Below are 27,022 nucleotides of genomic sequence, written 5' to 3' on the forward strand. Positions count from 1 at the left end.
ATTCATATTAACCCTGAATGTAAATGGTTTAAACTCATCAATAAAACATCATGGAATAGTAGACTGGATTAAAAAAAAACATTTATTTGTTGCCTATAAAAGACATCTCACCAACAAAGATCAGCAGAAACTGTATGTCATGGATTTTAATTTTGTTTTATTTAGTTTCATCTCTTCAAAACACTTTCTCATTAAATTCATCACTGACTCATAGATTGTACAGCAGCATCATTTTCTTCATGAACCTTCTTGATTTTCTTTTTCATTTCTTCAGTGACACATTAGTCATTCTGTAGCATGTTATTTAATTTCATGGCATTTTTTAATTACTATTTTTCTTCTTGTTGTTTATTTTGTATTGTGGCTTTTCATTTAAGGGAGCATATTGTAACTGTATGGTGGAGACTCTCACATCCAGATGTGAGGATACAATGCAGTATGCATCTCTACTTCTAGATTAAAGATGGACTCCCAACGAAACTGTTACTATATCTTGACAATAGGATACTGGACTCTTTGCCATTGTCCATGCCTGCAATGATGGAGATATGACTGTCTATGAAGAACTAAACCATAATAATAATATAGGGGAACTCAGTTGGGGGGAAGAGAAAACTTGGGGAAGGGGTAAGGGAAATCCCAGGATCTATGGAAGTGCATCATAAAATGATAATACTAATTTTTAAAATGTTAAAAAATGAAATGCGGCAAAACAGTTTAAAAAGCTATTGATTTTGTATTTTGCATGAAGTTTGCCTTATATCAGAAAGAGCATATGATATTTGTCCTTTTGTGATTGACTTATTTCACTGAGCATAATTGTCTCTAGTTGCAACTAATTGGTTGCAAATGATAGAACTCATTCTTTTCAATGGCTACATAGAATTCCATGGAGAAGATGTACCACCATTGCTTTAATCACTCCTCTTTTGATAGGCCCCATTAACATAAATGGAAAGATTGACAAGACAGAAACTTAGCAAAACAGAAATCCAAAGAACAGAGCTCATCTAGACACTAGAGCAAACTGACTTAATTGATATCTATAGAGCCTTTCATCTTATAGAGAATACATTTTTTTAAAAGATTTATTTTCTTTTTATTGGAAAGGTGGATATACAGAGAGGAGAGACAGAGAGGAAGACCTTATGTCTGATGATTCACTCCCCAAGTGAGCACAACGGCCAATGCTATGCCGATCCGAAGCCAGGAGCCTCTTCCGGGTCTCCCACACAGGTGCAGGGTCCCAAACCAGCACCCATATGGGATCCCGGGCATGCAAGGCGAGGACCTTAACCACTGTGCCACCGTGCCGGGCCCCAAGAATACACTTTTTCATCAGTACACGGAACTTTCTCCAGGATTGACAATGTTACGGGCCACAAAACAAGCCTCAGCAAATTTAAAAAATTTGAAATCATACCATGCATCTTCTCAGATCATCATGGAATGAAACTGGAGACCAATAAGTCAAAATACCTCCAAAAGACATGCAAATACCTGGAGATTGAAATAAACAATGGGTTATAGAGAAAATCAAAGGGGAAATAAAAAATTGCTTGAAACAAATGAAGGCGTCAACACAACATATCAAGACTTATGGGACAAAATCAAGGCAGTGTTTAAAGAAAAGTTCATCTCAATCAGTGCTATTATTTTCTATCTTGAGAAGCAGATGGACATAGTACAGACACAGGGCTCCAGATTGTAGGGATGGGACATTTCTGTAAGCTCATTGCTCTTAATGATTGGACAGAGTATAGATTAGAACATCTTGCTTTCTAAAGTCTTAGACTGTCAGGAACTTTGCTCTTCAAAGATGAGTCCCTAAGCAGGAATGTACCTACATAGAATCAAAATCATTTTGACACAGGAAGGTTACCTCAATGTCTAACCCAGAGGCAGAAGTTCAGATAACACAGTTTCAGGTCCAGTATTGCCCATTTGTCTTAACTGTGTGGCTTCCAATGAAAGAGGACCAGACCTAGAGTCTGTTTCCCAGCCTAGTCCTAATGCCAACTCTTATTTGAATAGCCCTTTGGGTAGAGTTGGATCTATGCGAGCATCGTGTTCTGCGGTGTCACTACAACTCCACTGTCCTGGAAATGCTGTGGCTACTCTGCTGCTTTGTGTGCTAGGATGGAGAGGGTCCCCTTAGCTTTAGCACAGTAATGACCTTAGTCACAAATTCTTATTATTATCCTTAGTATTATTATTATTATTCCAGATCCACACATTCTTCCAGAGTTTAATCGTCAGCATTAACAAGTATTGTTAACTGCAGTGATGATAAATCACAGGCATTTTTGTATTCGAATCCAAACAGAATATTTTGAGACTTTGGTGATAATGAGCGATGCGTTGGTCTTGTTTCATGCGTTGTGTTCTGTTAGCAATCGATGGGGACACTAACCAATAGACACCAATGAATGAATCAAGGAACAGGACAGTGTGCTGTGCCAGGAAAAGTCAGTTTATTGACAACAATAAGCAACACATTGGTGAACATTGAACAGTCAAAACCACCAGAGTTCAGGGTGCCTTTTAAAGCCCATGCCAGGGACTTTTACAGGCCAGCACGCCATCCTTGATGACTTCTACTGGTGCAGCCCCCTGGGAACTTAGCGGAGGATGGAGCCGGGCATCTGGTTAAGTTAGGCTGTGTTGGACGATAGGATGTAGAATAACTGTCACATTGTAAGGGAAAAATCTATTTTTTCTTTCAACTTGAGTTAAAGGTAGAGTAGGTTCTTGGGCTCCAGAGAGCTATGCTCTGTGAGGACAGTGGGTGGCTCAGCAGCAGCAGGGGTCGCAGGGGGAGGTCCTGCAGACCATGCGGCAGGGGGCAGGCTGGCAGCAGGGGGGCCTGCAGCAAGGGGCCTGCACAGAGACCAGCTGGCAGCCAGTGGAGGTCCAGCAGCAGGGCCTGCACACCACGGCCGTGCAGGACGATGGGCAGCAGGTGATGGGACGGCAGCAGCCCTGCTGCAGGCCACAGGGGTCACAGCAGATGGGGCGGCGGCAGGGCTCACAGATGGGGCGTGTGCAGCGGGGCACACAGCTGACTGGGCGGCACACTGTGGTCTGGCAGGACACTGGGCGGCAGCAGCAGGGGTCGCGGCAGCAGCAGGGCTGCAGGCAGCCTCCTCCGCAGCTGTAGGAGGAGAAGGATCCACAGCAGGAGCCGGTCATGGTGGTGTGTGGGGTTGACTGTGAGGTGGGCTGTGGAGAGGAGCTGGGTGTTGTAGGTTGTGACTGTCTTCCTCTTGTTCTGGACCCTTTATATACCCTGGCCAGGCCCTGATGGCCCCGAGGGCACAAAATCATTCCTTAATAATCCCTGATCAATTAAGGGAGAATTGAGTCTTGGTATTTTTTGGTCATCCTTCACCTCATGTTTATGAACACACACATGCCACAAATATTCCTTAATTTTCACTTATTCAGTATTACAAATTAGACATTGGATTCAATTTTGGTGAATTTGCCTTGAAATATTCTCAACCAGTAAAAGGTAAAGAATGTGAGTTATAAATTAGAATGGCATCTAATCCCTCCATTTCTGGGCCCTGAAGGAAGCATGGCAAATTTGCTTTCTTTCATGATTATCACCCAAACAGTGACTTCTCGTATTGACACATGTAGCCATGGGTTAACAGCATGGCTCCTGTGTAGTCCAACAAGGATGCTGTGTTGATATCTCCTTCCATGACTCAGAGGCAGTTCTGTGGGGAGGAAGCACCACATGGGATTCAGGGCCCTGCCACACTGGTTTAGTCACTCTCCCCTCTGTAGGGTCCAGCCCTTCTTGCTCCAGTTGCAGTCTCCTCATTCACCTGGAATGACCACCCCATCTTTCCCATCTGAACCCAGCTTCTTTGCTTATAGCATTGCCTTCAAGGAGCCACCGCAGGCTTTATCTTTGTACTTTTATGTAGGTGAGTCATCATGTCTGCGAGTGTTGGAGGCGTCTGTCAAGCATATATAGGCCTGTGCCCTCCTCACCTGCTGCGGAGACGGTGAGCATTTGGCACAGTCACACAGGGAGGTTGGAGTGTGAGGTCTGAGCTCCAGGTCTCCTGATTCATCAGTAAGTGGTCTCTACGCTGAACTTCATGTTTGCTAGGTTCAGAAAGAGAACTAAGTAGGTAATAAAATTCTTTCTTTCATTTCAACAGTATACTAAAAAAGAATCAGGACAGTGTTGCACCCCAATGACAGATAATCTTGAAGATCTCAGAGTTTTTGCACAGGGTCAGCATGAGGCTTTTTCTGGAAGTTCCTACTGCATTCCCTCTAAGACGTTATTTATCATAGCTTCCCTTAAGGTAGTATTTTGTTGGTAGACTGTATATCAGCTGCCATTTTTCTACCTACCACACAAGAACTTTAAATGATCATTTATTGAGTTTGTTGTGTTCCAGGGACTTAAAATGTCTTACTTGGTTGACCATCATTCTAACCAAATGAGGCACATAGTATTGTCTCCACTTTGTAGACAGGAAAGCTTATGGAGGTTAACTAATTTGCTCAGGTCACACAGTTCTGAGAATAAGTCTGAACTGCAGCCAAAGCATGTCTGACCCAGAATTCTGTCTGCTTTTTTTACAAATACACATTCAAAATCAAATGGGATTCTCCTGGAATTTAGCATGAATAAGTTTGGTTGTATTATTCCTAAGAACTTAATTTTGTTTCTAAATCTAGTCATGTAATAACCTATGCCTTCCAGAAAATTTCTTAAATTTTGAATCATCCCTGGCACAAGCATTGGGTCACTTCTCCATTTTTATTTTCAATGTAAAAATCATCAGCTCATCTCTACACACTGATTGGAGTATAAAGCTGGTTTCTCATTGCTACCATAGTTGAATTACTCAAGCAACCACAAACTCATCATGTACAATGTCAATTGTTTATTTCTTGATCACATGTCTTCAGGTCAGTTTCATTTGGCTGATTAAGGCTGGACGTGGTTTCTGATCACAAGTTGGTTTGAGACTTCCTTCTGAATTCCAGTTGCTATATTTAACAAATATAATGCAGGGTCTCTAATTAAATTCAAAATTGAGATAAATAAAAAATAATTTTTGTTATGCTCATGTATGAATGTGCTTTGGGCGTGCTGGCATTAAGTGATATTATTGTTTATCTGACATTCCAGCTTAGTGAGGTGTTCCAGATGTTAGCTGGCACTTCTGGGAGCAGAGATACAAGAACGCAAGCCTAGTCACACAACACATTTCAAGATGAAGAGCAGCCGAGCCCCCCACCATGGAGGCAGGAGAGAATCATGTTAGTGAACAATAATCTAATTTACTGGGGAATCAATTATTTTGCTAATCTTTGTTGTAAAACCTAAAGGCTTCTCAAAAGTCAATTTAGATATGTCCACTGGGGCTCCATTTGTGTGGATAAATTCTATCCCTCTTCCTTCCTCCCCTCCTTGTTAGTCGAAAAGTGTCATTGATTAAACAGAATATTAGTTGGTGTTTTGTTCATCTGTAACCAACTCAAGAACCAGCTAGTCATCTGGGAGCTGGGGCTATAGCTTCAGGATGGATTTCAGTATCAGGGCTGAAATTCTAATGCCTTCCCACAGAGGCAGCTGATATTACACAGTTCAGCCCACAGACCAAGAGGAGACCAAGGACTTTTAGTCTTGAGACAGTATTGATGGAAGGGGGAGAAAAAAATATCTGCATTCATACTGAAGATGTATGAAGCTTATGTGAATTTAGAATCCAATTGTAGAGGGCCTGATGTGGTAGCCTGATGGCTAAAGTCCTTGCCTTTCGTGCGCTGGGATCCCATATGGGCATCGGTTCATGTCCTGGCAACCCTGCTTCCCATCCAGCTCCCTGCTTGTGGCCTGGGAAAGCAGTCGAGGACGGCCCAAAGCCCCAAAGCCTTGGGTCTCTGCACCAGTGTGGGAGACCTGGAATAGGCTCCTGGCTCCTGGCTTCGGATCAACTAAGCTCTGGCCTTTCTGACCACTTGGGAAGTGAATCAACAGATGGAAGATCTTTCTGTTTGTCTCTCCTCCTCTCTGCACATCTAACTTTTTGGTAAAAATAAATATTTTAAAGAAACAATTTATTGGAAACAATATTATTGTTTGGGGACAAGTATGTTGGCAAATGTGACTCTATCCTTCATGCACAGGCTTGTCTGTCACCAGAAACCCTATGGTTCTACTGAATATTGGTGAAAACGGTGGCTGCCAAACCCTTAGCCTGGGTATTACTGAGATCACATTTCGGGTGTGCACAGGCACGGGTGGTGATTGTCCCACTACCCCATAGTAAAAGATGAGCTTTGGAGGAAGGGTTTGCCAAATTTCAATACTTAATTCTAAGAGCAGTGGATGCCTGGCTCTCTGTCCTTCACACCAAGTCAGTCACGCTAAACTCTTGGTTTTCGGGGCCTCTTCCAGTTTCTGCTGTGGAGATTCAGTAGAAGACTATAAAGACATCATAAGGTCTCTGTGGGTTAAAGAGTTATGCAGGAATTCTCACAACCCAGGAGCAGCGGGTGTCAGGTACACACAATGGAGTTCTCCATTCTCCTGCACTTAATTTGCTGTCAAAACCAAGAGCTGTTATTGTCCCAGGTCCACCCTTACAAATAATTGTAACCAGAATTTGCTGGTTATAACTCTCAGAGGTGAGACTCCAACTCACCTGCATTCACAAATGTCTTTAATTATCACCCCATTAGGTGTAAGACAGCAAGGAAGGGATCCTCAGGACTACCAATAACTTAGCCCTGCTTCCCTGCTTGGCCTGCGAGCAGTGTTTGAAGCCCTTTCTGAGAAGAGGCAGAGCCAGTTTCCCCACCCCTTGAATGTGGTTTGGCCTAATAACTTGCTTTGAACAGTAAGTCATTGTGGAAGTGGTGTCGTAGTATGAGTCTAGAACCCAAGCCTCACTCCTTGAAGCTTCACCTTTGTCTTCTTGGGGGATTTTACCAGCATACTAAAAGAGCCAGTGGAGGCTACCAGAGGCCATGTTGCAGCCAGGCACTCCGGTTGACAACCAGTACCAACCAGTAGACAAGTAAATGAGGCCATTTGGGAAGCATCTTGCCAGCTGAGTTTTGTTTGTTTTTTTCTTTTTTATGAATGCACTTACATGAGTGAGTCCAGGCAAGATCAGCAGAGGAAAGATCAGATGTTGTACAGAATGGTGAGAAATAATAAATATTTGTTGTTTTAAGCCGTTACTGTATGGGGGATGGTTTGTTATGTGATAATAGGAAACTGAAAACATCTGTTAAATATTCATTTTAATTTATGAGTGACTGCTTTTCTAGAGAACGTGACTTGCTTATTGCCTTTACAATCCACCTGCTCAGAGAGCTTCTCTCTTCTGGCAGTCATTGAAGCCACTGAGAATGTATAATGCTGTCAGTGTTGTTTTTGCTTGAATGTGCTTACAATTACAGAACATTGCTTTAGAAAATCATTGCTGGTTGTATCTAAAGCTGTTGTGGTTTCAAGTTCTGTGTCAGGACTTTGCTTCCTTATTTTGTAGATTTGAAACTCCTATGTAGACTTCTCAGGGTAAGTCTTCCAACTGGGTGGGTGGGAGCTTGGATAGGAGTAGATACTCAGAGTTGGAAAGCTTAGAGACTGTGATACGAATGGGATCCTAAAGTCTTGTGATTGATGTAGAGCTGGAAAGCTTGGGATGGAAGTCAAATGTCTGGCAGACCGAACAGGAGGATATGAGGCCTTGTTGTTGAAGATGTAGTTTAGGTCCTGAGAGTTATTGATGGTGATGTGATGGCCTTTCTGGTGGGAACAAGTTTAAAATGGCCAGAGTATAGTGGCCAGCTGTATTTGTAGTGGAACCAGGAATATTTTTACTTAATATCTATTTCACTTGGTTTTTAAAAAACATTTATCAGGGTAGACACATTACTTGACATACTCTGACCATAAGTGCACTTGCAAAGGTAAGAGGAATTAGTGCATTAAGGCCCTGTCTTAGCCACCTGTTTCCCAAACTACTTTTTTCATTACTCTTTTCCATAATGCAGTTTTGTGAGAAAAGAGGTTCATCCTCTCTCCCCTTCCTCCCATCCCATTTCCCCCTCCTGTACCTTTTTCCCCATTCAATGGTACAGTCTCTTAGTAATAGTTACAAGTTTAACTTTCTGCTGTTTAAACGCATCATGCCATAGTGGTATAGGCAAAGATAGAAAATCTAGTATCGTACTATAAAGATGTATTTCAATACTTTCTTAGGAATCCTATGCTTATTTAGGAGTAGAGGTAACTATTTATAATCTAATGGTTATCAACCTGAATGCACATTTAAGCCCCATGAGCAATTTAAATTTCTCCTGCCAAGGGTTTACCCCCCAAGAAATCCAAGTTCACCTGATCTCTGGTTAAGCACAAGCATTTCTGTTCTTCAGAAGTTTCCCAGGCAGCCAGAGTTGAGAATCACTAACTCTAATGTTTAGAATTTTGCCTTGTTGGCCACAGACATCCTTGCTTCAAGGTGAGCTGTCCAGCTTCACTTTGACACCCACAGGAACCTGAAATATTAAGCAGGAACAGCCATGACATGGGTGAATTTACAAGTCAGTTAGTTTGGTAGCCTAGTACGGGGAGAACCCAAGTAAATGTTACCTATGTGAACAATATAAAATCAATTATTTAGTTCACATGCTTTTCTCTTTATATGTGATCGTGTGTGTGTGTGTGTGTAATAAAGATGTCTTGAGACATGATGCCCCTTAGAAAACAAAACTTTGGCTAACTGCTTACTGCACTTGCACATTTGGACATCCAGTGGGTGACTCTTACTCAGTAAAAACATTGGTCCTTCTCTTCAAATCTGTGAACAGGGAATAGGCTTTTAAAAATGTTTTTAAATTTTTATTTGAATGGCAGATTTTATAAAGAGAGAAGGAGAGACAGAGAAAGAGAGGTCTTCCATCTGCTGGTTCACTCCCCAAATTGCCACAATGGCTGGGACTCAGCTGATCTGAAACCAGAATCCAGGAACTTCTTCTGGTCTCCCACATGGATCCAAGATCCCAAGATCTCGAATCAGCCTCAGCTGCTTCCCCAAGCTTATTAGCAGGGAGATGGATCAGAAGCAGGGCAGCTGATCCTCTAACCGGTATTCATAAGGGATGCTGATGCTGCAGGTGGTGGCTTTGCTCACTATGGTACTGCACTGGCCCATCACATGTATCATTTCTATGCATTTGTTTATGCATTTGCAGTGTTGTTCACCTAACCCATACACAGCAATGTATCTTTAAGCACATCACATACCTGGCATCATATTGTAAATATACTTTCCTAACTTCTTTTGTTCCGCTCAGTATTGCCTGCCCACTTCATCTGCATTCTTGTTTAGTTCTACCTCATATCTTTTGTTCTGCTCTCTCTTGTTTTATAGTGTGTCCATTAAAACAGTCATTTGATCAAGTGCTATTCTGGGGATGTTGCCTTCCCTGATTTGCATGGACCTGAGTCAGCTGATTGAAGACCTAATGAGAACAGAGCCTGTCGGAGGGCGCTGCTGCTTGCCTTGACTGCCACATGGACCGTGCATTGCCTTCCTTGGGTCTCTGGCTTGACAGCTGCCCATCTTGCACAGCTTCTGTAGTCATGTGGGCTAGCCAGGCACTATCATGATCATGTAGTAGTTCTCCTTTCATACATTAACATCAAATTCATTGAAGTATTTTCTAATTTTGAACCAAATCCTCAATTTCTAGGACAAACTCTAATTGGTTATGATGTTGTTACTCCATGTACATATTGCTAACTTTAGTTTTAGTAAGATTCATTAAATTTTGTATCTGTGACCTTAAATAATAAAGACCTATAATTTCCCCCTTATCTCCCTACTCTGGTCTGGCTTATTTATATTTATTTTATTTGAAGATTTATCTACTTCATTTGGAATGCAGACTGAGAGAGAAGGAGAAAAAGAGAGATTTCTTCTGGTTTAGCGCCCAAATGGCCGACATGTCGAGGGCTTGGCCTAACTGAAGCCTGGAACTCCATCTCCCACATGGGTGCAGGGACCCAAGAACTTGGGCCATCTTCCACTTCTTTCCCAGGTGCATTAGCAGGGAGCTGGATCAGGAGAACAGCGGGAACTTGAAATGGTGCTCCAATATGGATGTTGATGTTGTAGAGAGCAGTTTAACCCACTGTGCCACAAGACCAGCCCCTCTGCTCAGGTGTTGAAATCATGGTTAGACTAGCCATAAAGAAATGAATTGGGATGTTCCCCTCCCCCTGCTGCCATATTTTTGTTCAATTTAAATAAGAAAGCTTCCTTTAAGTTAGTAAATCACTTCTAAGTAAATATTGTTATGGGCATACGTAACAATGTATGTTGTTATCTGTATTCCTAGTTCTGGCCCTGACAGAAATAAGAGATTCCAAGCAGAGGCTGACAGTGCACAATTGATAGAAGGATTTATTTTTAGAAGAAAGAATGTACATTGACATGTGCTTAATGAGACATGTCATTGTGAGTGGCCAGTCGCCTCTGAGGAGGGAAGCAGCAGATCAGAGGACTCATAGCACGGTCCAGGAGCAAAAGATATCCCTCTTACGTCACCAGTTCTGAGATGGAGTCATGCCCCAAGTGGAGCCATGATGGAGTTAAGCATGCAAGAAGCTTGCTCGAGTCTCATGGTGTCTACAGGTGAGATTCACCCTTCACCCAACCATCATGGCATCTCGTCCTCAAGGAAAGTGGGCGTACTGCATTGAAACGTTAGGGGTTAGAATCACACTGCAGGACTACACATTCTCTATAGCTTTTGGAATTGACACTATTAATCCATATTTCCCTAGGAGTAATCTGTTTAATCACAGTTTGCTATAGCTTTAGGAATAATAGTCAAGCCTTTTTTTTTTTTTTTTAAATCGCTGCTGCTTCTCTCATCATAGCCTTTTCATGCATGTCTCAGTCTTCCGGTCATTCTTGTTTTTTCCCTCTGTTCAATCAGATGTTCTCTATTTTATTTAAAATCTTATTGGTTTTTATATTTCCTGTAGTAACCTTTCAGTATTGAGGTTTTTTTGTTGCCGTTTATGGGAATGCAGTAGGCAAGGGCTTTCAAGTATGAAATCATAGTGGCAAACTTCTCAAGTATCAGAGACAAAACAAAATGAAATACAAGCTGCTAATTTTTGAAAATGTGTAACCCCAATGTTGTACTTGCTAAGTTCATCTTTGTGCTTCATAACTTCAGTCGTATTTCAGAGCTTACCCTATTGTAAGCGTCTAACTCTTCTAGATCAAAGTATATCTCGTCCTACCATATTCCATCTTGATTCCAGTTAGTAATGGCAGACTACAAATAAGTTTATAATAAGGAAAATTTATTGATTCAAGAAAACGTTGTAATGCCAGGATTAAGATCTTGAGCATTCTGTGAAGATGTCCAAAGAGACAAGTGTGCCAATGATGTCCAAGCAAATGATCTTAAACCTGCTTGTTTCAGTAATTGAGGGCATCTCAGAGCCTGGAGATCTCAACATATCAGTAAGAACACCAAGAGCAGGTTCTCCTATCAGGAGACATGTCACAATCACTTGTGGAATATAATCAAATTCACATTGCCAAACTTAAAGGGAAGCACCATTCTTAGAGATTCTAATTCTGATCGACACACCTTATGTAAATCATTCAAGGCTATAAAGTAATTTCAACAAACAATATTTTAAAAAACAGATCATGAGTTTTTAAATTCCAGCTTTCTAACACTGACATACATTGGAATGTTAGGTGTGTAAGTGTTTGAATTGTAAGGAGGATACTGAGCAACAGTATTCAGAAATAGGCATCATTCAGAGGAGGCAAATTTCCTTAAGCATACAATGAAAACTGTGCTTCTTTTCTATAGTACTCAATGGGAAACAGACCCTCCTCATGATGCTAACTCAGGAAATGTTATTTATTGACTAAAGTGAACTGAGCACAATAAATTCTTTTTAGGAGATTTTTCTCCATTGGCAATGAGATTTTATCCCCTTTCTCTAAAACAGAGCCATCATATTAACAAGTATAAAGTGTTACATTTGTAATATGTTTTAGTGAAGACTTATGGCAGGAATTAAATTTGTCCTAAATTTAGGATATTGAAACACACACGTGCACAGACACACAGTCAGAAACATACACTGTTTTTGCTGTAATATTTTTAAATCTAGGGTTGACATGGCATTTAACTTCAAAATAGATGTGCTGTTTGAAATTTTCTTAAAGTTTATTTATTTAATTTGAAAGAGAGAGAAAGAGAGATCAATTCTAACCTGGTTCACTCCCCAGTGGCTATAACAGCCAGAGATGATTTGATCTGAAGCTGCCAGAGGCTTCCTTGGTGTCTACAATGTGGGTGATGGGGCCAAAGGACTTGAGCCAACCTCTGGTGCCTTCCCACAATGTAAGCAGGATCTAGTCAGGAACAGGAAGAATCCAGATATGATTCAACAACCATATGGGATGCTGGTGCTATAGCCTGAAGATTAGCCTTCTATGTGATCATAGCAGCCCAAAATAGATGTTCTTTGTATGTCTTGATGCAAAATATGATGAATTAGTTACTCAGAAATGTGGTTATCAACACAACAGAGAAAAGAGACAAATTCTTACATATAGAAAAGTTTATTAGAAAACAGGGGAAAAAACAACCAGAAAAGAATATATTCACTTTAGGAGAAGGTACAGGCTGTTGGGATCTCGGGATCCCAGGTTCAGTCAGTGATCACATCAGGGCAGCAGGCAATGTCTCCTTTATTGGAGGATGCCCACAGAAAATGAGAAATTTAGAGGACTGGAAGAATGTCTTAGCTGGGGATTAAAAAATTGATTCTTATTTGATGTCAAAATTGGAAAGGAAATGGCAAGGGAGAGAGTTTAAGTGAACCAAAAGATTACCGTGATGCAGAAGGATGAGATGGACTAATTGGAACCATGACGCCCATCCATTGAATGAGATCATTCAGATGCTATGGAACCTTAGCAAAGTTAACAATAAGGTATGTCTGAGAACAGAGATGAAGGAAGCCATGCGGTTGGGGCAGGATTAGCAGCAGCAAGGCCTGGCACAGCACATGGGGCGGGGACAGGTGGAGATCACACAGGTTGGGCGATAGCAACTGGTGTGGCAGGAGACTTGGCCACAGACTGGACGCAGGCAGCAGCCAGGGCAGCAGCTGGGGCGGCAGCAGCTGGAGCCACAGCAGCTGGAGCTACTGCAGGAGGGGCGGCAGCAGCTGGAGATGCAGCAGCTGGGTCTGCAGCAGCTGGGGCGGCAGCAGGTGGGCTGGCAGCACACAGACTGGCAGCATTGGGGCCTGCAGCACGTGGGTCTGCAGCAGCTGGAGATGCAGCAGGTGGGGCGGCAGCAAGAGGGCTGGCAGCACTGGGGCCTGCAGCAGCTGGAGATGCAGCAGCTAGGGCGGCAGCAGGTGGGCTGGCAGCAGGTTGGCTGGCAGCACTGGGGCCTGCAGCAGCTGGAGATGCAGCAGCTGGGTCTGCAGCAGGAGGTCTGGCAGCAGCTGGGCTGGCAGCAGGTCTCCTGCTCAGAGCAGACAGAGCCACAGCAGGAATTGACCATGGTGTCAGAGGATGGAGGTTCTGGATGGATTGGTTTGCAGGAGAATGAAGTTGTTGGGTTTGGTCATCTTCATGTCCTGTACCTGTTTTTATACCCCCTAAAAGCCCGTAGTCATCACGTCATTATTTCCTTGTTGTTATTTATCCTGTTAGAAACTTAATGGCTTAATTACATAATTGTGTGCTTCTAGTTCTATCTTCCAAAGAGAGAAAATAGCCCCTTTCCTCTTCCTGATGTGCTCTTGTGTTTCCAGTGGAAGCGTTTGTCACATTTCCTCTTCAATGGCTGCCACGTTTGCCTCTGCTCAATAGAGTGTCTTCGAGAAGCCACTCAGTGCTTGAGTCTCTGGGCATTCTCAGTTTGAATGGGACATTTCCTCCTCTTTGTTCTTTGATCCCTGCTTGTCAAATGGGACAGGTTTCACAAATTTGTGTGTGTCCTTTGTTGTCAGAGAATGTTCTAATCAAGTGCAGAGTTGGATAGTGATTAGAAGGAAAGGCCTGACTGGAGGAAGGTGACTATGACGCTGGTGTCTTGGATGGCCCAGGAGGTGGTCATTCCCCAAGGATGTGACAAAATCTGTGTTAGATCCTCCTCTGTAGTTTCCAGCTAAGTCTTGCATAATGACTCACTGTGTTTGAATAGCAAAAATGCATTTTTTGGTGTATGTCTTTCAGAATAGGTATAAAGACTGGGAAGTACTGATTTATACTTCTCTCTCTTCCTCTGTTTTTAAGATTTATTTATTTTTATTGGAAAGGCATATATACAGAGTGAGGGAGACACACAGAAGAAAATTTTCTATCTTTTGAGTCACTCACAAAGTGGATACAATTACTGGGGCTGAGCTTTTCCCGTCACCAAGAGACAAAAGTTTCTTCCAGCTATGCCATGTTAATACTGGGAAACTCAGCACTTGACCATCCTCAGCTACTTCCTCAGGGATGTTACCATCAAGCGGGATTGGAAGTAGAACAGCCAGGAATTGAACGTATGCCCGATGGGATGCTGACCCCACAAGTAGTGGCTTTGCTCACAATGACACAGGTCCAGCCCCTTTTGTTTGCCTTTAAGATTTGTTTATTTACTTGGAATTCTGAGTCAGAGATCTTCTCTCTACCTTGTCACAACCCAAATGGTCACAACAGCTGGGGCCCATCAGCTGGAACTGGAAATGGTGCCTGAAAGTCCATCTGAGTCTCCCACATGGATGAAGGAGCCTGTATGCTTGGGTCATCTTACAATGCCTTTCAAGGCCATTAGCAGGCAGCAGGATCAGAAAGCGATGCATGCATGTTTCAGATTGGTGCCTGTATGGGATGCTGACATCACAAGTAAAGCCTTAACTCACTACTCCACCCTGGCTCTATATTCTTTTACTGAAAGAGTGGAAAGCAACATAGAGGTTAAGATAAACAAAAACATTGTCTAAGATTAAACAGAAAGGAAGCTTAATATGTCTTATCCAGGGAAAGAGTGAAGAATAAAACCAGGTAGCCTTCACTGAAATTGATTTTCCCAGTAATGTTTGCTCTTGCTCTCTGTGCCAAATCATCTGTCAAACCCATGCTGAGGAGTGGCATTGGCCTAGTGGTTAGGATGCTGGCTACATCGCCTGGCGCCCAGGCCAAACTACCTGTGTTTGCTGTCTGGCTCCCAGCTTCAGCACCTGACCCTGGGAGGCAGCATGGCACCTTACGTGAGTGGGCTCTAACCACAGATATGTGGGAGACCCAGATTGAGTTCCTGGCACCCAGCTCATGTCAGGCCAAGCCCCAGGCATTGTCAGCATTTGGAAAATTTAACAGCAGATGGGAGCTCTGTCTCTCACTGTGTAGCCATAAAGTGGCTTTGCTTCTGAAGAGAACAATCTTGTTGAAATGTCTCCTGCTGAATGGTATATCCCCCATGAGAAGCTCTCCCATATACACAACTGTTTCTTGCAAGGGACTTCTCCTTTCATGCACTATTCTGTAACAGAGTTACTTGCTTCTGTCATTCTCCCAGGCCCAATGCAAACATCGTGAAGGTGTGGGCCACACAGGACATTTGTGAGAGATGTTTGTTGAGTCAAGGAAGGCCTTTTGCTGAAGGAGACATGTAATCGTCCTTTACCAAGTGCTTACCTTCTGCTTGCTTCAGAAGAGGAGAAATAGTCTGAACAAAGAAATCACAGTTCCATTAGAGGAAGACTATACTAACATGGTGGGGAACATCGACAAATACCATTGAGGAAGCAGTGGAAGTTAGGGTTGATGTGCAGAGTTAGATGTGCTTACAGATAACCATGACTCCTGACCTATTACCACCCAGAGCAGAGGAAGGATGGAGAGAAGCGTCAAATGGTAAGGCTGCTTCCGCTCACCTGCTCAACTCCCAGTTTTACTGATAACAATACTCACCATCATCTGTTTAAGAATGATGAGGCCAATGCTGTTTTCATAATTGTCTTAGCTTGAATGAAATCCATTGGAGAAGCCAAGATCACCAATTGAGTCTATGTGGAAGGGGACTCCAGGGAACAAATGTGAAGAAGTGGGGAAGGTAAGATAGAAAGGGATGGAAACTTCCAACGTGTTGGTGCTGCTGCTTGAGTTAACACTGTGGGCAATCAGAGAGCGAACCTGGGGTTCATGTTGGTGTTGTATGCTTGACTGCATATCTGGAAGTTCCTAGAGCATCCATTGAGTGCTTGAATTAGTATCAACTGTGAGATCAGGCAAGAGGTGAACTGGTACAACCAGTATGTTCTCATACGCTAACAATATAAAGTATAGCAGGAAAAAATATGCCTGGTTTTCTCAACCATGATCACAGAATTATGTAAATAGACATAGTAAGAAATATATGTGTCCTGACTGGGCAGAGCATTGACTTCCCCCTCTGTAATATATGAGTAAGCATCAGCACAAGAAATTGGCAATGGGGGTGCACAGTGGCTGCAGTGGTTAATATGCCACATGGGAAGTCTACAGCTCATATCTAAGTGCCCTGGTTTCAGGTCCTACCTCTGCCCTGATTCTGGTTTCTTGCTAATACACACCCTGCCAGACACGGGTCATAGTTTAAGTAACTGAATCCTCCACACCCATGTTAGAGATTGGATTGAGCTCCATGCTCCTGCATTGGACCTGGCACAGCCCTGGCTATTCTGGGCTTTTGAGAACAAACCAGTAGATGGAACAGCCATCTCTGTCTCTCTGCTTTCAAGCACAACTGGGATAAATAAGCAAACAAAATTTTAAAATAAATGTGCAATCAAAATCTAATTCTGAATAGATATCCACATGCAGTACAAATATATCTAATTAGGATTGTTCCAAAAATTTATAACATGGGTTTTGAATTTCTCTCACACTGTAAAATTGGTTTTAATTGTCTCAATGAAACTAGCAAAAACTTTTAGTCACTATATTTTGTGATGTTTACATTTTCTTAAATAATAAGTTGTAGTATTTTACTTGAAACTCAGAGTAATATAGAAGAGAGGGAGAGGCAGAGGAAAAGAGAGGTATTGTCCATCCTCTGATTCACTCCCCAAATGGCTTCAATCACGAGACCCAGGCTGTTCCAAAGCAAGGAGTCAGGAGCTTTGTGCATGTCTGGCATGTTGGTGTAAGGTCCCAAGAGTTTGAGCCATTCTCCACTGATTTTCCAAGGCTAAAACACGTTGCTGTTTGAGGAGGTAGAGCAGCCAAGACACAAACCAGTGTAATCATACGATGCCAGCACGAGGAGACAGAGGATATGCCTGTTATGACACTATGCCAGTCCCTGCTGTTTAAACTGTTTCAAGCCATGTATTTGTGCACAAATGATATAGAATCCGTAGGAATAAGTGTGATTAGTATAAAACTCATGACCAGTATATAGAATCTGTTAAAATATTTTTCTTTTGGCCTACCATATTAATAGCTCTGTTTCTATCATACACTGAGTATTAAATATACGTTTGATAGCTCTCCAATTAGCTGTTGTGAATGTAAAATTGGTTTTTGGAGTAGGTTGGGCATTCTGTGAGCACACAGAGCTTGTGACTACCAGGCCAGAGGGATGCTGAGATGTTTCCTTGAAGTTTATACTTGGGGAAGCAGGGATAGAGGGAGGAGGTTTGGTCACTGGGAGAATACAAAGTGCTAGTAGCCTCAGTGGATGGCTAAGCTGATCTTGGTTGAGACCACCCTGGTTGAGGAGAGAGATGTGGATATCTTTGTCTCATCCTGGACAAGGAACAGGACCTTGGGTTTATTAGAAAAAAAAATACACCTCACCCTCCAGCAATGCCTAGGGTTTTGCACCCAGTCTGTTGCCCTCGCTTACATCACTGGCCTGGCCCTGAAGCCAGCCTTCTGTGTAGCATGATGAGCTCCTTACCGAAGGTCCCCAGGACTTAGCAGATCTGCTGTGCACGTGAAGAAAAAACTGAGAGCACCTGCTCTCGGCAGAAAAAAATATGCATTCTGCAGAACCATCTCTTGCCCACACATTTGTGATGTTAGAAAGTCTACCCTTCTAAAAAAATTAATTTCACATACAAAGCACATATGACGAACGTTAAGAATTTCTAAATGTGTATGTCTTACTTGAACTAGTCTGTGGTACTTGAAAACCTTTTGAAAACTTTTACCAGTGAAAGTCTGAAAATGCTATTTTAAAAAATCATGTGATGATATTGTTAATTGCCAGTATGCTATTAGAAGAATGAAAGAGGGGGAAAGAAAGATGAAGAGATTAAGACAGAGAATTAAAAAAAAAATAATAATGCTTCATCCTAACCCGAAACCACATGCATGGTGTTCAGACTTTCAAAAACCTTCTTCTTGTTGTTACAAACATGATTTTTACCAATCCTGGAGAATTACTAAATGCCTAGCTAATTTGGGAGGCTATCTAATGTGTGCTGTCAGCTCTGCAAATACAAGCAAAACACAGTTACCCCAGTCCAAATAAATACCTGTCTTTAAAACACACACATACACACAGAGTCAAATTCAGTGCCTATAAAATGGAGATTTATTTTTGTGCATGGAAATAACAAGGTAGAAAAAGTCTGCAGAAAACAGAAAGGGAGACAATTCTTCGGTCTTTAAAGTTTAGAGGGATTGCAATTCAGAATTTGTATTTCTGCATGTGATGGAGTCACTTCTGAAATTCTTTAGTCTGGTGAACAGATGTCCTCAAGACAAGGGGACAAGCATTGGTAACTCTTTGTTCATTTATTGGGAGATCCTCAGTGAATTCATTTTGAAAAGAGGGAATTGGAAGTCAAAGTGAACCCAGAATTACAAGCAATGACGTTTGCTCGTGATGCAAGAGATCTGTCTTCTTGAGCACTCCATGGCGTTTGAAAGAAGGTCTCCCACAATGGGGGTGAAGAGTAGGATGTGGTGCATGCAAAGCAGAGATTTAGCAGCAGCAAGGCCTGGCACAGCACATGGGGCGGGGACAGGTGGAGATCACACAGGTTGGGCGATAGCAACTGGTGTGGCAGGAGACTTGGCCACAGACTGGACGCAGGCAGCAGCTAGGGCAGCAGCTGGGGCGGCAGCAGCTGGAGCCACAGCAGCTGGAGCTACTGCAGGAGGGGCGGCAGCAGCTGGAGATGCAGCAGCTGGGTCTGCAGCAGCTGGGTCTGCAGCAGCTTGGGCGGCAGCAGGTGGGCTGGCAGCACACAGACTGGCAGCACTGGGGCCTGCAGCAGGAGGGTCTGCAGCAGCTGGAGATGCAGCAGGTGGGGCGGCAGCAAGAGGGCTGGCAGCACTGGGGCCTGCAGCAGCTGGAGATGCAGCAGGTAGGGCGGCAGCAGCTGGGCTGGCAGCAGCTGGGGCGACAGCAGTTCTCTTCCTGGCACAGACCTTGCTCATAGCCCTGGTCAGAGCACACGGAACCACAGCAGGAGTTGACCATGTTGTCAAAAGTTGGAGGTTCTGATTGAATTTTCAGGAAGGTAATACTTTGCAGAATGACCTCTCCTTGCACTGTCTCTTGCTTTTTATACCCTAATGAAAATTGTGGTGTCATGTGAAGGGTCTTATTGCTATTCAGTAGACAATCATTTAGCAAATTAAGGCCTGTGTTCTCAGGCAAATGTTCCTGAATATAGAACGCCCCATTTCCTTTTCCCGTTGAATCAGAAACCACCCAATTTGGTGACCCTAAGTGAATCAGTTTCTGTTCTTCCTCAGTCTAGGTATTGTCTAATTATGGCCCATCACATGACCCTGTTTCATTGGATTTCATATATGTTCATTCTTCAGCTTATTGAGAATTTTTGTGATGATTAATTCTCCTCTTCTGTCTAAGATGAAAGGCAAGTCTTAAGGAATGTTGGTAGGAAAACAGAATTAAAGACCTATCTTTGCAAAGTCTAGGAACGGTATGTGTGCAATGAGACAAACCATGATACCTTTAGCTTTCCTGGATGATGGATGAGATGTCAAGATCCTGGTGCAGTTCCTGTCTGTCTTGCTTTTGCCTAATCTGTTGTTTGAAACAAGGATTCATTACAATCAGATAGTAAAGAAAACATTGGCATAATGAATATTTATACAATCGCTATGCAATTATTGATAAGGTCCTTATCAAAATAACACCAAAATCTGGCATGTTGACTTCTATTTTTGTTATGTCAACATGTGTAACTAACGTATTGTGAAAGTATATTTTCTCCTTTCTGAGCTATTGTCTGTTGGCAATGCATTTTGCTTGGAACAGAAACAAAAGATTAAGCTTTAATCTGCATCCTATAGGCATTTAAGTCATAGACATTGGAAAGAATTTAGCAACTACCAGATTAGGAGTGTTGTGTGACTAATAAATTAAAAACAATTGGGGACTTCAATCTCTACATTTCAAAGGAAAATGAGATAACACTATTAGTCCGTTGAGTGCTTACAGTGTGTTAGGGATTTTCTGAGTCTTCTATAACTTTCATCTTGTTTACACCTCACAAGGACCCAGTGACATAGGCATCATTTTTATCTAATTAAAGAAAATGATGCTATTGTATGATCTATAAGTCAGTGAAGAATTTAATGAGGAAGGTAGTGTTTGAAGATGAAACTAAACTAAAAAATCAAAATCCATGAGGTATAGTTCCCACTGGTCTCTGTTGGTGAGATATGTCTTCTATAGGCAACAAATAGATAGGTTTTGTTTATTTAATCCAGTCTACTAACCTGTGACGTTTGCTTGATGAGTTTATGCCATTTACATTCAGGGTTAATATGAATTCATGGTAATATGGTCCTGTCATTCTAGCAGAGGATTGTTCATTAATTTAGTCATCTGTTGTTATTTTACTGGGATGATCTTCACGTTTGCCTTTTGTTTTGGTGGGTGCTATTCCTCTTCTCTGTCAAGAGAACATCTGTCAGTGTCCTTTATAGGGTAGCTTTGGAAGAGGCATATTCTTTTAACTTTTCTTTACTGTGGAAGAATTTTATTTCATTTTCAAAGACAAAGGAAAGTTTTGCTGAGTATGTTATCAAGGACTGACAACTTTTTGCTTTTAGAATCTGGAATAGGTCACTCCATTCTCTTCCAGCCTATAGAGTTTCCTGTGAGAGGTCTCCTGTGAATTTAAGTGGCATCCCTCCATATGTCAGTTAATTTTTTTTCATGTGCACATGTAAGAATCTTTTTCTTATACTCAACTGAAGAGAGCTTGATTATCATGTGTCTTGGTGAAGATCACTTTTAGTCAACCCTGTTGCAAGCTCTGTGCCCCTCCTGCATGCTGTTTCCCAATTCTTTCTCTAGATTAGGGAAAATTATATATAAAAGTCTCATAAAATATATTAGAAAGGATATATGCCTAATGAGAAAATAAAGTATAAGTATTTCCTCACTGCATGATAAGAGAGATGAAATTGTGTGGGATATCACTTCTCACCAGTTAGATTGTCAACAATTAAAAATTTACCAACATTTTCTATTAGAGATAGGATAGAAATAGACATGTTCATACTTGTCTTTCTAGGATTTTACAGTACAAGGCAACATTATTCCTTGATCCTGCCATCCCATTTCCATAGATTATCTCAGCTATATTCAGGCAAAACTATGAAAAGATGTATCCCAAGACAATTCAAAATACTTCTACTTATAAAAATAAGACAAAGCTGGACACAACTTAGATATCTTTCTAGAGGATGAAAGTGAATAAATGAGGGGACAGTCCTATAATGGAGTACTATTCCATTTAAAAAACAAGGGTATTTTATAGGCTATTATGAAATGATCTTTCAAGATATGTAGTTAACAGATGATGAAACAAGTGGAGAAAAATGTGGTGCACATTCTACATCATGCCTAAAAATCTAGGATAAGAGATGAAAGTGGAGATGAAACATAAGAAAAAGAGACTACCACATTCAGCCAAGATAGAACTACAGGAACTGGACTTAATCCTGCTTCTTGAGATAATTAAAGAAGCAAAAAAAAAAAAAAAAAAAAAAAGCATAACATTGGTTTTTAGACATCAACTATCATTTATAGCCAGATATGGTTGTCTCAAAAAGAGCAAACAAATGAGGTGATTACTAGGCAGAAGAGCAATTCTTGTTGATGACACGATGCTTCAGATACTTTGTAATTCCATGAGACAGAGCAAAAACCTTGTGATTTATTGGTCATTGGTTAGAGTATTCAGAGTATTGTCTCAGGAATGAGGAACACCTTGTCCTAGAGTAAGGTCTGCTCTGTTCTCAGTTCATAAAGTTAGAAGTCCATTAGTTCATGAACATAAAGTTTCAGCTAGGTAAGATTAATTTAGAGATTTGCTGTAAACCTTGTACCTATAGTCAACAATAATGTTTTGAACACTTCAAATTTTAAGAGAGTAAATCTCATGTTGAGTATTCTTACACAATAAGATAGTTAAAGAAAGCACATCTAAAAAAGATTCAACTATGAAGCACCTTAGCTGCATCCCAGGACAACCAATTAATTGGGCTCTATCAAAATCAAACCTTTTTACTTCCCAAAATACATTGTTTGAGGCAGTGTTGTGGTACAATAGGTAAAACTGCTGCCTTTAATGTTGATATTTCATATGGGCACTAGTTTAAATCACAGCTGCTCCACTTCGTATCCAGATGTTTGCTAATGATCCCAGGGAAAGTAATGAGAGATTGCGCAACCACTTGGGCCCCTGAACGCATGTGGGGGACCTGGGTGAGGCTCCTGGCTTCAGTCTAGCCCAACCCCAGCCATTATGGCCGTTGAGGAGTGAACCAGCAGATGAAAAATCTCTCTCCTTTGTTTCTCTCTCTTCTCTCCTCTCTTCTACTTCTCTCTATCCCTCTCTTTAACTTTTCCTTTCAAATAAATAAAATAAATTTTAAAATATGATTCTTATGAAAAATGTAAGTTACAAACTTGGGGAGAATATTTATAGAACATATATCCACCAATGGACTTGTGTTTAGAGCATAGAAGAATGTTTATCAATCAACAACAATAATAATAATACAGACAACCCAATAAATAAATGAGCAAAATATTTAATAGAAATTCACCAAAGAATGTATGCAGACATCAAATCAAAACACAAAAAGATGACCAGCATGATTAACAATTTGGAACTTTCAAATTAAAAGACATAATGAAGTAACATTATTGTGTTACCTCTGAAATGGTCAAAATTGACGGGACTATGCAATAGTGGTAATGTGGACCCATTGAGATTCTTGATATAGCCACTTGGTAAGGTGGTTTGACAGTTTTTAAAAGAGTAAAGATAGATCTATCATATGACCTAACTAATCCACATAAAGTTTTATATTCAACAAAGATTAGTTGTTCACACATGTTCTTTTTAAATTTTTTTTATTTGTTTATGAGACAGTTCCTTAGATTCAGGGATTTCTCTTTCCACCCTCCCCATCCTTCCTCCTCCCAACCCGCATTGTTTTCTCCTATTTTAGAACAATAGTATAGTCCCTCAACAACAGTCACAAATCCATCACTCTTCTATTTAAAAGTTTCATGATATTGTATGTACGGACAATGATAGAAAGTCCAGCATTCTATTGCCAAGATATATTTAACAGTTTCATTGGGAGTCCATCTTTTATTCAGAAGAATAGATACATGTTGCAATGTATCTTCACCCATGGTACACTTACCTCCAATATACAGTTCCTCCAGCTAAATATATGTAGATACACGTTTGCCTATGTATCTATTGAACCTGTATTTTGCATGAAGGTTGCCTTATATCAGAGACAACATATAATATTTGTCCTTTTGGGATCACGCATGTTCATGATAACTTTATTTGTAATAGGGAAATCTAGAAATTTACCAGCATGTAAATGGATCAATGAACTATGTATTCTTTACAATGATGTATTTCTGAGCAATCAAAAGAAATGAACTACTAACATACATGACAACTTGAGTTTCAGTATAATTATACTAGGTAGAAAGCCAGAAAATACACTTACATAATGTATAATTCCAGTTATATAACATTCTGGAAAATGCAAGCAAATTTTTGGTGGCAGCTGATCACTGATCAATATTTGCCTGAGGAAAGGGAATGAGAAGAAATTGAACATAAAATGAAGGATTTTGTTGTGGTGATGATGGCACTTTCATGAATATATACAGAGGAAGAACATCAAAGTGTGCTACTTTAAGTATGTAGTTTTTTTTTTTTTGTACATCAATTTTGTTTGAATTTAAATGAAAACAATGCAATTCTCAATGTTAACTTGTACCTCAAAGAAAACTTGCATAAAAGAATTTTTCACCAAAGGCAGAAGATACTAACAGACCAAAGAAAGAGAAATACACATCCAGGATTACATGGAGTTCAATTTATTAAGGATTTGTGGAGGAGAGCTTATCTTGGATCACAGCAAGGTGAAAGAATCCTTTCTTGGACCTTCCAGGAGAAAAAGGATTCATATTTAAAGTTAGACCAAAGTGTCCTGCGACCAACTAGAATATGCCTGTACTTTCTCAAGAAATGTGAACACCTGTAAGAGGCATTCCAGGAATCATCAGAGCAATGCATTTTCTTAATGGCTGTACTTATCCCATAGAGTCTAGGTTGATGGCCAGGGTCAACTGGAGGGGAAGATAACAGTTACTACCAAAATAGTGGCAGTCATGTTGAGCTGGGATCCTGTCATTTGTGTTTAAAAAGTTGACTTCGTTGAGTTGGGGAAATGGAGTGTACAAATAAGATTTCTTTGAATATGCCTTACCCTGTAGCTTTAGCTTTGGCCCATTGCATGAATTATAAACAAATTTGAAGTTTTTAAATCTGTCAGATAATCACTAAAACAGCAACAATGGGACCTATAGAGAGATAAGATTAGCGTCAGTAACCATCCCAAGATAAACAACAAAAACCAAAAGTCTGAAAAACATCATATGTTTGTTTTCAGGAACCATATGCTTGTTCCTGTTATTTCAAGATTATTGTGAAAATGGAAACCTTATTGAGGAACTAGTCTATGAAGCACAAAACAAAGATTTGTAAATAAGATATATAAGGGAAAGTGAAAACCCTGCAGTTCTCAGTATAAACTCATAATGTAATTAAGTAAAAATATATTCAAGCAAGTGTTCTGTAGTCATGGACATTGGAAAATAATTTTAGTATTGATGACCATTGTACATTTCCATTTATGATACTTAAGACCATTTTCCAGTAAATGAACTGAGTCCTTTTTCAGAAATTCTGATTATGTCTGAAGAAGGAATGCCCAATATATCTGGAGTATCTTTTTTTTTTTTATTGTTGCTTACATTGTATTATGTAGTACAGTTTTATAGGCGCTGGGGATTCCCCCCACCCCTCGCATACCCCTCCCCCCATGGTGGATTCCTCCACCTTGTTGCATAACCATAGTTCAAGTTCAGTTGAGATTCATTGCTTGCAAACACATGCCTAGCATAAAGTTCAGCGTCTTATTGTCCAGATAAGTTCAGTGGCCTCTTGGGGAGGCCTTCTATGGTCTGAAGATAGGTCTAACAGAGTAAAGGTCCGGTCAGTTAAAAGCCCCAACAAGGCCTCAGTATCAATATACAACATTATGGAATTAATTTACATAGTATTGGGTAAACAATATGTTAAAAATAATGCAAGTTCCATTCTTCGAAACATCTGGGTTGAGACAGTATCAATGACAGGTTCAAAAAATAACAAACAACCATACAAAAATTACAGGTTAAATCAAGGCAAACATGTGGTATCTAATCTTTTGGGATTCACTCATTTCCCTTAGCATTATAGTTTCCAGTTGTGCCCATTTAGCCACAAAGAACTGCATTTTGTTTTTTTTAATAGCTGAGTAGTATTCCATGGAGTAGATGAACCAAAGCTTTCTTTTACATTAAAAAGTAAGAAAACCTTCAGAGTCTACTAGATCCATGTTAAAAAGTATTTGGAGACCAACTAAAAGTTCCTTGTTTGACACTACTAATATGAATGCAAACTGGAACAGGTGGATCTACCAATAAGTACATTGAAATTTGTAAGTTCATACTGACAGATATTTTGAAAAAGAAAAAGCTTGTATTTAAGTCTCCTTTGGATGAGACACCCAGTCTAATAAAGGAAGGATGTTAAAATATTTATTTTGGCTCTCCCATGATACTACTTTTGAGAATAACCACACACAGATGCACGTACTCTACAGAAATATTTCAGCTAACAAATGGCGGAGGAGCAATAGGATTCTAAAATCACAATTTTGTCCTGCCTGATGAAATGATGACTGCAGGCAGTACCCCTCCACAGCCACTGACGTCACAGAAGAGGCCAGTTGGATGGCGCGTGTCTCCCAATGGGCGAGTGCCTTCTGCCAAGGGCACCATCACTGGGTTTCGCAAACTCTTTGGAGTGTAGCCTCCCATTACTGGATCAGACATTCTCTGGGTGGAGGGAGTTACAACTTTTTTCTTTGACATGTTTCTTGTTCTTTGTTGGGGCTTTTAACTGACCGGATCTTTACTCTGTTAGACCTATCTTCAGACCATAGAAGGTCTCCCCAAGAGGCCACTGAACTTATCTGGACAATAAGACACTGAACTTTATGCTAGGCATGTGTTTGCAAGCAATGAATCTCAACTGAACTTGAACTATGGTTATGCAACAAGGTGGAGGAATCCACCATGGGGGGAGGGGTATGGGAGGGGTGGGGGGAATCCCCAGCGCCTATAAAACTGTACTACATAATACAATGTAAGCAACAATAAAAAAAAAATGTTTAAAAGATTAAATAAAGGGAACAGATTTTACGTATTTCAGATACTCAGTTTTAAAAACATAATGTTCTGCCTCTCCTTCCTTCCTCCTTTTTCTCCCTCCCTCATTTCCATCTCCCTTTTGTTATGTATGTGTAATGATGAAGAGAGATGGGAGAACACAGTGTCAAACCCTGTGCTGTCT

The 27,022-nt window shown here is 40.9% G+C and overlaps 3 protein-coding genes across 3 annotated transcripts; all 3 read right to left on the bottom strand.

The window, feature by feature from the left end:
- Positions 1-2,793: 2,793 nt before the first annotated feature.
- Positions 2,794-3,192, bottom strand: LOC121170375 (keratin-associated protein 2-1-like). The gene has a single exon (XM_041001515.1). The coding sequence runs from the start codon at positions 3,190-3,192 to the stop codon at positions 2,794-2,796; it is 399 nt and encodes a 132-aa protein (XP_040857449.1).
- Positions 3,193-13,077: 9,885 nt separating this feature from the next.
- On the bottom strand, positions 13,078-13,611 carry LOC121169844 (keratin-associated protein 4-11-like). The gene has a single exon (XM_041000605.1). The coding sequence runs from the start codon at positions 13,609-13,611 to the stop codon at positions 13,078-13,080; it is 534 nt and encodes a 177-aa protein (XP_040856539.1).
- Positions 13,612-19,017: 5,406 nt separating this feature from the next.
- LOC121169845 (keratin-associated protein 4-11-like) lies at positions 19,018-19,518 on the bottom strand. Its single transcript, XM_041000606.1, has one exon. The coding sequence runs from the start codon at positions 19,516-19,518 to the stop codon at positions 19,018-19,020; it is 501 nt and encodes a 166-aa protein (XP_040856540.1).
- Positions 19,519-27,022: the final 7,504 nt, after the last annotated feature.

The sequence above is a fragment of the Ochotona curzoniae genome, unplaced genomic scaffold (assembly GCF_017591425.1).
Source record: "Ochotona curzoniae isolate NIBS_2020 unplaced genomic scaffold, NIBS_Ocur_1.0 scaffold_2453, whole genome shotgun sequence".
NCBI lineage: Eukaryota > Metazoa > Chordata > Mammalia > Lagomorpha > Ochotonidae > Ochotona > Ochotona curzoniae.

Coding starts and splice junctions, on each gene's coding strand:
- LOC121170375 (XM_041001515.1), bottom strand. CDS start 3,192: ATGACCGGCTCCTGCTGTGGATCCTTCTCCTCCTACAGCTGCGGAGGA.
- LOC121169844 (XM_041000605.1), bottom strand. CDS start 13,611: ATGGTCAATTCCTGCTGTGGCTCTGTCTGCTCTGAGCAGGAGACCTGC.
- LOC121169845 (XM_041000606.1), bottom strand. CDS start 19,518: ATGGTCAACTCCTGCTGTGGTTCCGTGTGCTCTGACCAGGGCTATGAG.